A 12919-nucleotide genomic window follows, 5' to 3' on the forward strand; every position below is an offset into this window, starting at 1 on the left:
TTGACAAAGTTGACTGAATTTATGAGCCTGCCTCTGTCAGGTTCATTGCATTCTCAGTATCTGTCTCTTTCTATGCTTTGGGATTTTTAGATGAGTTTTTTTGCCATCCAAAAGTAATATTTCTTACCTCTGTATAAAAAGCAAAAAAAGCACATCCTTAAAGATCTCAGGCCACTGGGATGAGGTTCATGGATCAAGCATAGTACATTATGGGTGTTCTGTAATCAGCTAACTCTTACATGTAGCAGGTGGCTTTCAGACTCGAATGATACATTCAACTTTTCTTCTTAAAATTATATTAAATACCTAGTCCTGAGTGCCTTCTCTCCCCACATCATGGGTGATCCCTTGAGGAAGCACTAGGTTCATGTGAGAACTGGGGTTAGAGGAATCTTTCTTTTCTTCTCATTAGCTTTGAGGTCAGGTGGAGGGCTACTTTGACTCTGCCCAACTAGAGATCTAAGACCAGATGCTGAAGGACAGAAAACCAGTCTATTTTTATAACATTCAAAGAATATACCTTTTGTTTCAGACAGTGATGAATATTTGAAAAAAAGATGAGCTAATAAGCTGCAGGAGCAACGGTTTCTTTTCTCCAGAAATTGTAGAGGTGGAGGACATCATGGGAAGTGGGTGCTTCATTCAGATCTTGCCTTCAGCCAAGTACAGGAACCACCTGTGTCTCCTAGGAGCTTTTCAATCAGTGACTTCTGATCAGCAGGTCTTACCTGAGATGCATTTTGGAATTTCCCAGGAGCTTTAAAAATTACTGATGCCTGGCTCTCTCTGTATTAAGACTGATATAATTGATCTGGGATATGACCTGGGCATTGGGATTTTTTTAAAAGATCTCTAAGTGATTATAATGAGCAGTTGGGTTGACTAGCACTGTATTTTTGTTTGTATTCCTTAGTTTCAGATACAGTTTTATTCATCCCACATCAGTAAACATGTATCATAGATTTGTTACATATGACTCACTGTGGGATTCATGACAGAAGGCCTTGATTTGATTGAGAAAGGAATAGGCAAGGAAGGAAATGTGAAGGTGCTTTAGAAGAGCCAAAGGAGAAGGATGCTAAGGTAGGAAGCTTAGCCTTGTCACAGAAGAGACAAGGGAGAGAGATTGTCAAAGTAGCATCAGATTCCTGCTCCAACCATAGGGAAACCCCAGCAAAATGTGGCATGTCACCCAAACAGGGACGGGAGAAGTCCTGCTGCAGAGGGAGGGAAACAGAATTATAAAAATTCACACAGGCCAACAGAGAGCTGGCACATGTTGTCAGCTGTGCAGGATCCTGGAAAAATCAATGTATTGTCTGCTCTTTTATTCTTTTCTTAGTGTCCTATTTAAAATATTTTAAAATACACTTAGATGACTCATCTCATTTACATGCAAATTTGAGGTGTTACTAAAATTCACCTTACCCTTATTTTATCCTTTTTAATATGTGCCCGTCTTGCAGTACATAGGCACTGGCTGAAAGATCAGTGGGGTCTGTTTGAATATGCCTTGTTCATGATGACTTTTGTAGGCACCTGGTGAATGCCACGCTCTGCGGATATCCAGTACAGTTTCCCAGAGATCCGAGAAGCACAGAGAGAAGCAGACTCCAGAGGCTTATTGCCCCAGAGACAACACTCTGCCTCCAGGCCACCAGGAGTCAGCCTCTGGGGTTGTTAGCAGTGAGTGACATTGCCCAGGGAGTCTGTGAAGAGTGACAGACCAGCTTGAAGGCCAGAGCCCTGAATTAGGAGGCAGGAGCTAAATGTGCTATTTGTGACACCTTCATGGACATACTGTGGGCACATTACTTTTCCTACCTGCAGCTAGGGGGATCCATTTCCTTCACCCCTCCCCCTCCTCAGAGCAGAGTTATTGGAAACAAGAACTTACTATACTTGGGTTTGTTGATTGGGGTAAAGAAACATTGCATAGCTTATAAAGCAAAGAATTGAATAGTTGTTTTATTCTACCTCCTGAGCTGGTTTCCTTTCTTCTTGAGATAATATGTACATGTAGTACACTGGCTGACACCATCTTGTCCTTTAGAAGTCCATTTAAATATCACTTCTTCTGGAAAGCCCTTTCCAGCCCTCAAGGAGCAAGTCAGGTACCTGCTACAGGCTTCCTTCCACAGCACCTGCACTTTCCTGGAGAGCACTTGCTTGTTGAATTGTCCCTCCACCCTGCTGGGTTATAAGCTCCAGGAGGACAGGGACCATGTCTGACTTGCAGGCCATTCTATCTCTGGAGCATGGGAAAATCTTTCGGTGGGAGGGAGACAGGAGAGTAAACAATGCCCGTTTCTGGCACAGTCGAAGTTGACCCTGTCAAAATGCCCCTTGTTAATCCTGCAGCTTCATCATATTTCTATCATGCTTCAAAGTCTCTTGTAGCCCACAACTCCACAACAGAATGTTCTGCAGGCCAAGTGAGATCCATTATAATTTACATTGCTCCCATAGAGCAGCCATTTTGAAAGCATTGTCAAGGACATTGAAATGTATTTATGTGCAAACCACAGTCTTTCTTTTTTATATTCGATTAAGAAATGAATGTCAGTAAACATTGTACAGGGTGAGGGATCAGCTAGGCCCAGTCTGGCACTTTCTGCCCATACCATGTTACCAACATGCCAGAATAGGGTGGTACGGTTCAGAGAGTGTGGGGTCCTGAGTTCAAACACTGGCTGCCATTTACTACCTGTATGACACAGTATGAAATAGTAATTCTGTCTGAGTTACAGTTCAACTGTAATAGGGGTATTTGTGCTTAGGTGCCTGGGAAATAGTGGATGCTCACTGAATAAGATTCCCTCCCTTACTAGAACAGGGAGATTGTTTTATTTTGCCTTATTGGTTATTTGTGTAAAAAATTAACGATTGTTTTCAAGTATTGTGCCAAAATAAGCCATTGCTGAAGAGAAGAAAAGAAGTTGTCTCCTGTCACATGAAAGCCTAATGCTACATGTTTAACAGCAGGGGCATGGATCCGTTTTGGTTGGAGAATTTCTCCTTGTTTGGGACTGTGCCATCTGTTGCATACTCCTCGAGACTGCAGATACTAAACATCCCTCTGATAACAGAACCACCCAAAAAAAGAAAGCCCCTCAGATTTTCATTTACCCCCGATAGGAGTCAAGGTATATAAACTCCCAAAGTCCAAGAAATAAGAAGATAGAGATGGCATTGCTTTAAGTCAGAAGTCCCATCCACAGTTCCATCTCTTCCATCAGATAACTGTGACATTAAAAGGCAACTTAAATGTCACATCTCCTGTCCTCCGGGGTCCGCCATCCTGAGCAGACCACTGATGCTGTAAGCTAAAAGTATCAAGTCCTATGAACTATGTGGGCTTTTGCAGAGTTTTGGAAACCTACTCACGTCTAGGACCATTAGCATGTCTCTCGGTTTATACACCTGGTGTAGTGTGTCATTGATTTCCAATATGGAAGTTTGAGATCAGTTAATCCAAAGTACAGCTTAGCCATGTCCTGAGTACTGACTGACAGCCAGTGACCCAGCAGAAATTACTGGAACACCTTCATGAGCTGCTTTGGTCTTCGGGGGAAAATTATTAGAAATTCCAGGGAAGATGTTATCTGGAAAGAGGTACCTGGTGATGTCAGAAGGAAAGACAGTAGCTCAAAGAATCACAACAGGTATGAATGTCAGAGGATTAGAGGAGTTGGGAGCTGCTATGATACCAAGACTTTTGAGACTGCTGCCATTGTAACTGGAACAGTCTGGGGACAAGGTAAGCTTATCTCTACAAATTCTGGGGCAGTACTATTTGGTGCATTTTATTTATTCAGTGCATATGCATTGAACAGCTCCTATATTAAGTTAGCCAACAAATATTTGTTGAGTTTGTACTATGTGCTAGGCCTGCTCTAAGTGCAAGGAATTTGGCGTGAACAAACACAAGAACTCCTGTCTCTCAGAGCTTATATTCCAGTGGTACACGAATATACCAGACAGTATGGGTAAGATTGAAAACAAAGAGATAGTTAAAATGTTCAAGAAATTTACAGTCTAGGAATAATGTAGTCTATTTTATTGTTGTTAATATTTTAAGCAGTGTTCACTTTTTTAGAAAACTTCATTAAAAATAAATCACTCGAAGTGGTTTCTTCTTTTTTTTTGAGTTGGTGTCTCACTCCTTGCCCAGGCTGGAGTGCAGTGGCACACTCATGGCCACCCCAGTGTCGATCTGCAGGGCTCTGGTGATCCTTCTGCCTCAGCCTTCCAAGTAGCTGGAACTACAGGCACATGCTACCATACCTGGTCTAATTTTTTTTTTTTTAATTATAGAGATAAGTTCTTGCCAAGTTGCCCAGGCTAGTCTCGAACCCATGGGCTCAGGCAATCTACTCACCTTGGCCTCCCAAAGTGCTGGGATTAGGCTGAACCACCAAGCCCAGCCCAAAGTGATTTATTCTTAAGTGTGATTTTAATATATTCAGATGTCAAATATTTTCCTCCTAACTAGAAACATGTCCTCTTTTATAGCATGAGTCAAAAAGGAAATAAGAGTCACTTAATGTAAGTGGTTTCTTCAGCAAATTTTATCAGAAATTACATTTTTCAAACAGGAGGTATTGTTGAGGCTTACATTTATTTAGAACTTTCTGGGGAAAGTATTGATAAGGGAAATAAACTGTGATGGTCTAGATGAATTGATTAAACTGAATGCCTAAAGCTCTAAAGGTTCTCTCCCCACCCTCCCATAACAGCAACAGCCATATCATGAAACTATGATGTTATTTACCTTAATTAGCATAGCAATTTGCCTCACATTTTCAAAAAGTGCTAATAGGTGTTAACTCAAAATAGATTAAAATACCAGACAAATTGCTACTACCTTAAAAAGTGTTATAATAATTTTTAAAATGTAAATTATGGCTATGCAGTATTTGGAGAGAACTATAAAATCTAGTCTTATAGTAAAAAGAAAATCTTGTGGTGCATTCTTTTTTCCTTTAATCACAGTAATTTCTTCAAATGACACTGCAGCATATTTCTTTAGGAAGATACGTTGCATTTTTCAAATCTCATATGCAATATAGGAGTTACCATTGATAGTTTTCAGCAAGAAGAAAAGAAATTGAATACAGAAAACCAGGCATCACAGGGAAATTTTTAAAACCCTTCATCTTCATGTTCCCTTTTTGTATTACATATATTTTATGACTTGGAACAGAGGAAGGTTCTTTTCATTCTAGCAAGAGGAGTTGTGCATGACAAAATGTCTGCAGAAACGTGTATATAGGCATAACAATTTAAAAGGATTTGGACTCTGCTGCTGTCTTTCACTGAATCCTTCTCTATGGCACTGAAGCACTTATGGTGTCTATACAAAGAAGAGGTGAGCATAATTTGTACTTTGAGGAGTAAATGAACATAACCTTAAGTATAAAATTTGTCATACTATATTGCCAAGAGACATTATAAGTAAAAAATAGAATCTTCCCTAGTGGGAGCCTGTATATTTCCCCTCAATAACTTCTACCCAACAAAGCTCTAAAATGGTATGTTTGCATTTCCCCCACTGCTTTGTTCTCTAGAATTTACAGAGTACAGTTAGCAAAAAGATTGCTTAGAAGACCCATTATATCCACAGAGGATTACTGGTGCCATTTTTCATACAGTTACACAAAGTCATATTATTTCTTATTCTTACCCATAACCTGTGAAAGCCCGAAAATAAGCACACTATCATCTATATTCGCAACTACAGGTGTAGTTTACTTTGTGCAGCAGAAGCAGGTAAATCCAATTTTGGTAAATCACAGGATATATAGAATACATTGAGGGAACTGACAAAATAAATTAATCCTACTATGAAATTTTTTACCAAAGTGAACAATTATCCCCTAATTTATATACTTCACAAATCCATATTGTCATATATCAGATTTGCTTAAGGTGAATTATATGCCTCCTCCTGAAAAACAGTTATCACACAGAGATATTTTCTGTTTAAAATTAATTGGCCCTCCAAAACAAATTGCCTGTCAACCTTAGGGGAAAAAACTTTGTACAAGCCCGTGCATAAATTGGAAAAGATATACCTTAGAAAACAGTCTGTGTCTTTATGGTGGGTTTATGTGTTTCTCTGCTCCATTCTAGTAGTTCCCTGAATGCCAAGTGGCTTGGACTGCATTTACTTCCTGTGCGATGTGATGCAGATTTTCCAAGGGTCCTCTCTGATCAAATGACTTCAGCTCTGATTCTTAGTGAAACCTGCATCCTTCCAAGTTTGTTTATGGCAGGAGGGAGGTAGGTAACCTTACTGCATCATGGAGGATATCAGTTAAAGAAAAGGGAGAATTTCCTGATGGTGGACAGTGGATAATTAAAACCTGGACTATGTTATTAAAGAAAGTTCTGGAATTCTTCTCCAGAGAGCATTAAGAAAGAATAAATTCTTCTTATACATGAAGTATGTTCTAAAGGTTGCTTCTTGTCCTGTGATTATTTTATTTTGAACAACTAGTGTTTTCAAGATTTATTTCTAGGGTATCTCACAGATGGAACAATATTGAACACTATAGAGAATTGGTTGCCCTATGATATCACAAATTAACTCTTGCATTCAACAACCATTTATTGAGTTCTGCTGTAATAATAGGAGCTGCTGTATGGGGGGGTATATCAGTCACAATGCTAAGAATATTATTACATTTCAGCCTTATAACAATCCTGTGATAAGTACTTTTATCCTGTTTTTACTGCTGAGAACACCAAATCTTAAAGTAAAGTGAAAGCAGGATTCATACGTAATTCTGGTTGGCTCAAGTTCGTTATATGAACCACAGTTACTTTGGTCCTTCTCTACTTTGTGCATAGCTCCATAACTTTAAAAATAAAAGGCAATCTCTGGTCTCCAGAGGCTTCCATTCAGGAGGAAGAGATAGGCGAGTGACATGACAATGGTAATGTGGTATGAGAGTGCTCAAATAAGGTACAGATCTTGCTGGATGCCTGTCATGGGTGCACAGGGAGGAGATGCCTAATCCAAACTTGCAAGGAGATAGGGTTACTTAGGAAGGACTTTCTTGAAGGAGGAGATCTTTAAGCTTAATATGAGTTCTTCAGGAAATTGTTGACTGTTGATGAGTTCTTCTTGATGAGTATGTTAGTGCCTGGCTTTGACTTGTTCCTAGATTCCTATTTTTTTATTTGTAGTTTGTTATTGTTTTAGTGTTCACCCACTAATAACTTTATCATCATACTGCTTATAGGTCTTACACTGGAACTGGACAAATTGCTTAAACAAAGCAATTGGAAACTGACTTAATAATATGCTAATAAGTGTTATGAAGGTAAACTAGACAGTGCTGGAAGAGTGAATGATCTGGATGCCTTATGTAATTTGGGGAAGGCAGCAGGAGTATAGCAGTGATTCGAATCCCTGAGAAAATGACATTAAAACTAAGGGCTCAAAGCTGAGTAAGAAGTAGGCGTGAGAAGGAGGTCATGGAGGAGAAGTGGATTAAAAAGCATTTCGGGCAAAGAAACAGCATGTGCAAAGACCCTAAGGCCAGAAGGAACGTGAATAGTTTGATAAACCTAAATTAGGCCAGGTGGCTGGATAATATCAAAATCATGCGAGTGGGATAGATAATGCATGATTTCTAAGTGTGCTGTTATAAGCTTTCTGAACTCGAACATGACTTAGGGATATATTTAAATTAAAACCTTAAAACATCGTATTCAAAATCCTCCTAGGACCATTAATTCATATTTACAACTTTAGATATCAGTTTTTATTTTCTTCTTGCTTGTGAAAATAAAATGTTAAATGACATCGCTTTTTCACAAAAAGAATGACCTGCGTGGCTTGGTTGAATTTGGAATAAAAGTTTATTTAAATACAAGCAAGACTTGAGTCGTGAAATATTCTAGCAAAGAATAAGTATCATCAATACAATGTTGAAATATCAACTCTCAATAATAAAAAGATTGATATATAATATAGTTTTCTAGATCACTTAGAAGGCACCATGTTATTTCAGAGAAGTGCTGATAGCTGAATTTCATGCTCATCATACTTACGCAGGTTTTCAAAGCAAAAAGCAAGGGTTTGATGTTATTTTAAGTTTTTCCTGGTGGTCCTGATCTTTCCCAGTAATGGACATCAAGAAGGATGCTCAAAAATGTGTATCATAAGTACTTTCTTTCAGACTAGCTTACTCAGTATAAATGAAATATTGATGTATTTGAAAATGCCCAAGTGTTGAATAAAGTTTTAAATAAAGCTACCTAAAAGTTGTGGTTCTTAGGTTAATCATTTATTTATCTAAAGGATGAAGAAAGCTGTCTACTTCTGTGATATGAACTGCGATCAACTTAAAAGTAATTGACAAATTAATCCCTTCACAGCACAGCAATTGTAAAGGTGTTCGTTTTAATTAGGCCTGTCTGATTGCCTTGTCTAATCAAGAATCAAGGTGGTATCTTTGATAGTTAAGGTCTGTTGGGGCCATCCCTGACCTGCTAGCCATGTATGTTTTAATTATTGATTCCTCACATTTCAGCCTTCTTCACAAAGGGACTTGAAGTTTGCAATACCTTAACATTTTAGAGGGAAGAAAAATAAACATCTTCCCCAGCACCTCCATCTAGAATCCTGTGTATCCTCTTCCCCATTCTACAATTTTTGTCCTAAAAAGGCTGCCAGATTGATGACAACATCAAAAGCACATTAGAATGCTATCTTACAGCTTCCTTACCTCCCAAGTGCTAGATTTTCAACACATATTGTTAAGATCTTAACAAGTCACAGCCATTTATGTTTCTAGAATCACATCTGATTTCTTGATATCATGTGTTTTAAAAAATCCCTAAGGGCAAATGTATTACTGGGAGATTAGAGAGGTCAGATGAAAAGGGACACATATCTGTCTTCTCATAAAACCCTTATACTGCTAAGAAGGAACAGGGCAAGGGCTCTTCATGCCGCCGTAAGCGGGCCACAGCATGCCAGTGAACATGGGCAGCTGCAGGGTGCTGGTGGTCCCTGTGCGTAATGGTGGCTCTTCTTTGCTTACAGGTCAATGAAGTGACAGTGGAGCAGCTGGTGCAGCAGTACCCCCACATCACCTTCAGCACTGTTCTGCAGGACTGCAAGAGGACCTTGGAGAGAGCCTATCAAATGGGCTGGACCCCCAACATGTCCGCTGCCTCCTCCTAACGCTCCTGCCCGTGTGTAATCACTCAGACCATTCAGCGGGTTAGAGGAGAATTGTACATTTGGGATGGGCAATATCTTGGAAAGGTTTTAGCTGTCACCCATCTGCGTATGTACTGGAATATATATATTTGTGTCTCGTTTGCGTACTGTGTACCATAAGTGGAGTTGTCATTTGTTCCCAGGTGAGCTGGCTTTTTTTCCCCTAAAGATTATGAAAGCCACAGACCTTTTAGTTTTTAAGTTCAAAAGCTTATTTTTCAAAAATATTTCAAATATGGGGTCAAAAAATCAGATGCATTATTTGAGCTTCTAATTGCTGCCTCTTGGAGATGTCCAAAAAAGAAGGCCTTCTTTTTTTCATGGGATAGAATTGTGCGCTTCTACTGGTGACAACCAGAACAGAAGTGATATTGCACTGATTAGAAGCCTGGAAACCAGTCCTTTTCAAAATGCCAAGTACACACACAAATAGAGGCACTCCCACTCTCATGTACTTGCATACGTGTATGCACACATACACCAGGACAGTGTCTTTCTAGATCACTTCCTGACAGAGGGGCCTACCTCCAGGCCACTGAGGGAACATGTCATCTACTCTGGCCCTGCCTAACTCGGTGTATCCATGGGTGGCCAAATTGCTATCTGGTGGGTAACTTAGGGACTAGAAAGAATAAAGCCTTTCGTAAATTTTTTATATGGAGGCAACAATCTGAACTCCCCTGGCCAGCTCACAAAAGTTAATTATTCATTATTCTACAAATGCATTCTGTTGAGTACTAAATATTTTAGTTGGTTTTACATTAACATTGTGTTAGCTTTTATTTTGCAGATAGTAACTGGTCGGGATATATTTTAATGATATTTGAAGCTAATCTGAACATTGAAGCCACCAATGTAATTAATGGTGTGCAGTTATTTAAAAAAAAACTACAGATCATTTCATTATTTTCTTAATTTTGGTAATTATGAAAATCTATTTCTAAAATTTGGAGGTAGTCACATTAATAGAAGATTAATGAGTGAGATATAAGTAGACAATCTTTCTACTGAATTTTTGTTTCTTTTGCTTTGAGTTTTTGAACAGGTTTTTTGGATATATGCATGTTATCATTTTTTGAATAGTTCTTATGCTACTGCAAAGATATCTATTGCTAGCTGATATATGAGTTAAGAAGGGAAATTAGAAAATCTGTTCATTAAGATTCTGTTTACACTTGTCAGATATACACATTTCTTTGTTTAATTAAACGCTGCCAGCTTCAGTTAAGAAAATACCTATCAGTAAATGAATATATGTTTTAACACATCTTAACAATTAATTCATAATGGGGACTCAGGCTCAAATAACCTTTCCTGTGTCTGTTTTTATAATCAAGGCATCAGGGAGCCTTTTTAAGCTAAAGTGTGATTCTCTTTCACTGTAGAATTAGAAATAAACCCCAACTTGTGAATTTGCTATTTATTCTTCCCTGAGTGGACATAACTGTTATTTGGTCTTCAACAGATATACTGAGGTTTGAGTTTCACTTTCTGTAAATCCTAATGTCACTAACATGATGCTAGCTGTAAGAAACAAAAGATAGGTTTACAGCTGAATGCCATTCACTTATTTATAATGATTTCTTTTTTGTAAACACCTTTTTTCTTTGATTATGTCAACATGTTTCTGATGTGGCATTTTTGTTTTTAATCCCAATCAGTTAGGAAAATCTAATCAGTAAGCACCAAGAGTATTTTTCCTATAATTAAATGGGCTTCTAATTTAATTTAAAGGGAATAAAATTTGTGTAAGGAAAGAGCTGATTTACATTAATAAACTATATTTCTTCTTACACATTGAACTGTATCATTTTCATATCTACTTCTCCACCACCGAAAAATCTTATTTCATAATATTTTAACTGATTTTTAATCCAAAACTAATTTATAAGACAGTATGTATAGTAATAGTAGCTTGAGTGAATAAGCAAAAGTTTAATTTTTATATGTCATACTATATTTTAAATAGTTAAAAAAGACAAAAGAAAGGAGAGCCATCTATGATATAGATGGTACCATTTCAGTTCAAACTTGTAATAATCTTTGGAGTGTTACAATTTGGTTGTCAAATGGTTTCAGAGTGTATAATTGACTTTTTTAATGTTGCAGTGTTTGAATCTAAAGTACAGCACTATAACATGCTTAATCCTGGGGGGTGGGGTGGGGTGGGGACTTGCACTTATTCTCTAAGATGTTGACTAATCCAGAAAGCCTGATGCAACATAACCTGGAAAACTGCTTTGGTACATTTGTAGAAATCTATGGAAATGTCATATCCAGCCTCAAAGCATTAATCTCAAAAAACAGCCAGAAAAAGCATCACCTTGAGTGATTCTGTGATGGTTGTTGAATGTGTTCATTAGATGCTTTGAAATGAGGCTTAAAATAATCTTTCTGGGCAATATAGAGTTTCTTTTTTTGCTTAGAATGTCATAAATACATGTGAACACATTTAATGCAGGGCTTTTCATCCTCTCCAAAATGTCAACAGTATTTTCAGAATAAAGACTATGAAATATATTGCTGTAGTGGAAAATTCTGGTCCTTTGTCTTTAATGTCTTTTTGAGTGGATAAAGAGCATTCACCCAGTTTGTAGTTTCTATATTTCTGTGAATCTTTGACCTTGCAATGGGTTGCAATAAAAGAGAAACAAAACACTGTGTCTTTTGTTTTCTTTTAGAGACAATAATTGGCCTCCCTAATGCTGGTTGGATATGATGCATGCAGCGGTCTGTGTCCTTGTGTGCTCCACTACAGACTTATTGTAGGTGTGACTCGCCCAGAATAAAAACAAGACTGGATTTAGAAGGTTCTATTTGGGCTGGTGATTACTGAGATCAGATTAAAATCTCAAGGGTTTAAACAAACGCGTTGTTTAAAATCCTCCTCCCTGAATAGTCATCATTTACATAGCCATTTATTCACTTTTTTCTAAAGTAAATAAATAAACAAAACATTTATTGAGTAACAAATCTGTGTCAGGCACTGGGGACTTGATAAATGAAACTCATTCCCATTGTCAAGTTGCTCATAGCTTAACAAGGAGACATTCTGGGAAATTAGCAATAACAGTGGAGTACAATAGATGTCATAGTGTAATAATAATTATGATATAATGTAATAATAATTATAGGGAGTGCATCGAGGATAAAGTAGCAGCCTTAGAAAGGGAGAGCTTCGCAAAGGTGGAGCTATTAATGAGAACAGAGGAATAGCAGGAATTCACCAAACTTGCTACAAGGAAATAAGAGAAGACATCCTGGAAATTTGAAAGATATGTGCAAAGCCATGTGGGCATGAGACAGCATGGAAAGTTCAGAGCCCTTGAGTAACTGAGTATAATAGAAAGGTATATTATGTAGGGGCAGCAGATGAAAAAGCTTCCAGGATAAAAACAAGGTCAGTCATAAACTTCTCATGGCCTACTAAAGAGATTCGACTTGTAGGAGAACTCTTACCCTAAATCTTTTTTTAGGGGGGCGGGGGAAGGGTCTCACTCTCAGCAACTACCAAGAACAAAGTGGTACTATCTTGGCTCTCTACAACCTCGACTTCTGAGCTCAAATGATCCTCCTGCCCCGGCCTCCCAGGTAGCTAGAGTTACAGGTGCGTACCACCATACCCAATTAATTTTTTAATTTTTATAGTAATAGGATCTTGCTATGTCACCCAGACTG

General features: G+C 38.1%; 1 protein-coding gene across 1 annotated transcript in view; it reads left to right on the forward strand.

Annotated features, from left to right (window-relative positions):
• The window catches only part of FBXL17 (F-box and leucine rich repeat protein 17), a 522435-nt gene extending 510536 nt beyond the window's left edge, over positions 1-11899 (forward strand). Inside the window, exon 10 of the mRNA XM_021713613.1 lies at positions 9062-11899. Within this exon, the coding sequence (XP_021569288.1) occupies positions 9062-9202 (141 nt within the window). The 3' untranslated portion in view covers positions 9203-11899. The remainder of the gene's footprint in view (positions 1-9061) is intronic.
• The last annotated feature ends 1020 nt before the right edge of the window (positions 11900-12919 follow it).

Source organism: Carlito syrichta, unplaced genomic scaffold (genome assembly GCF_000164805.1).
Source record: "Carlito syrichta isolate Samal-C Ts95f unplaced genomic scaffold, Tarsius_syrichta-2.0.1 Scaffold304630, whole genome shotgun sequence".
NCBI lineage: Eukaryota > Metazoa > Chordata > Mammalia > Primates > Tarsiidae > Carlito > Carlito syrichta.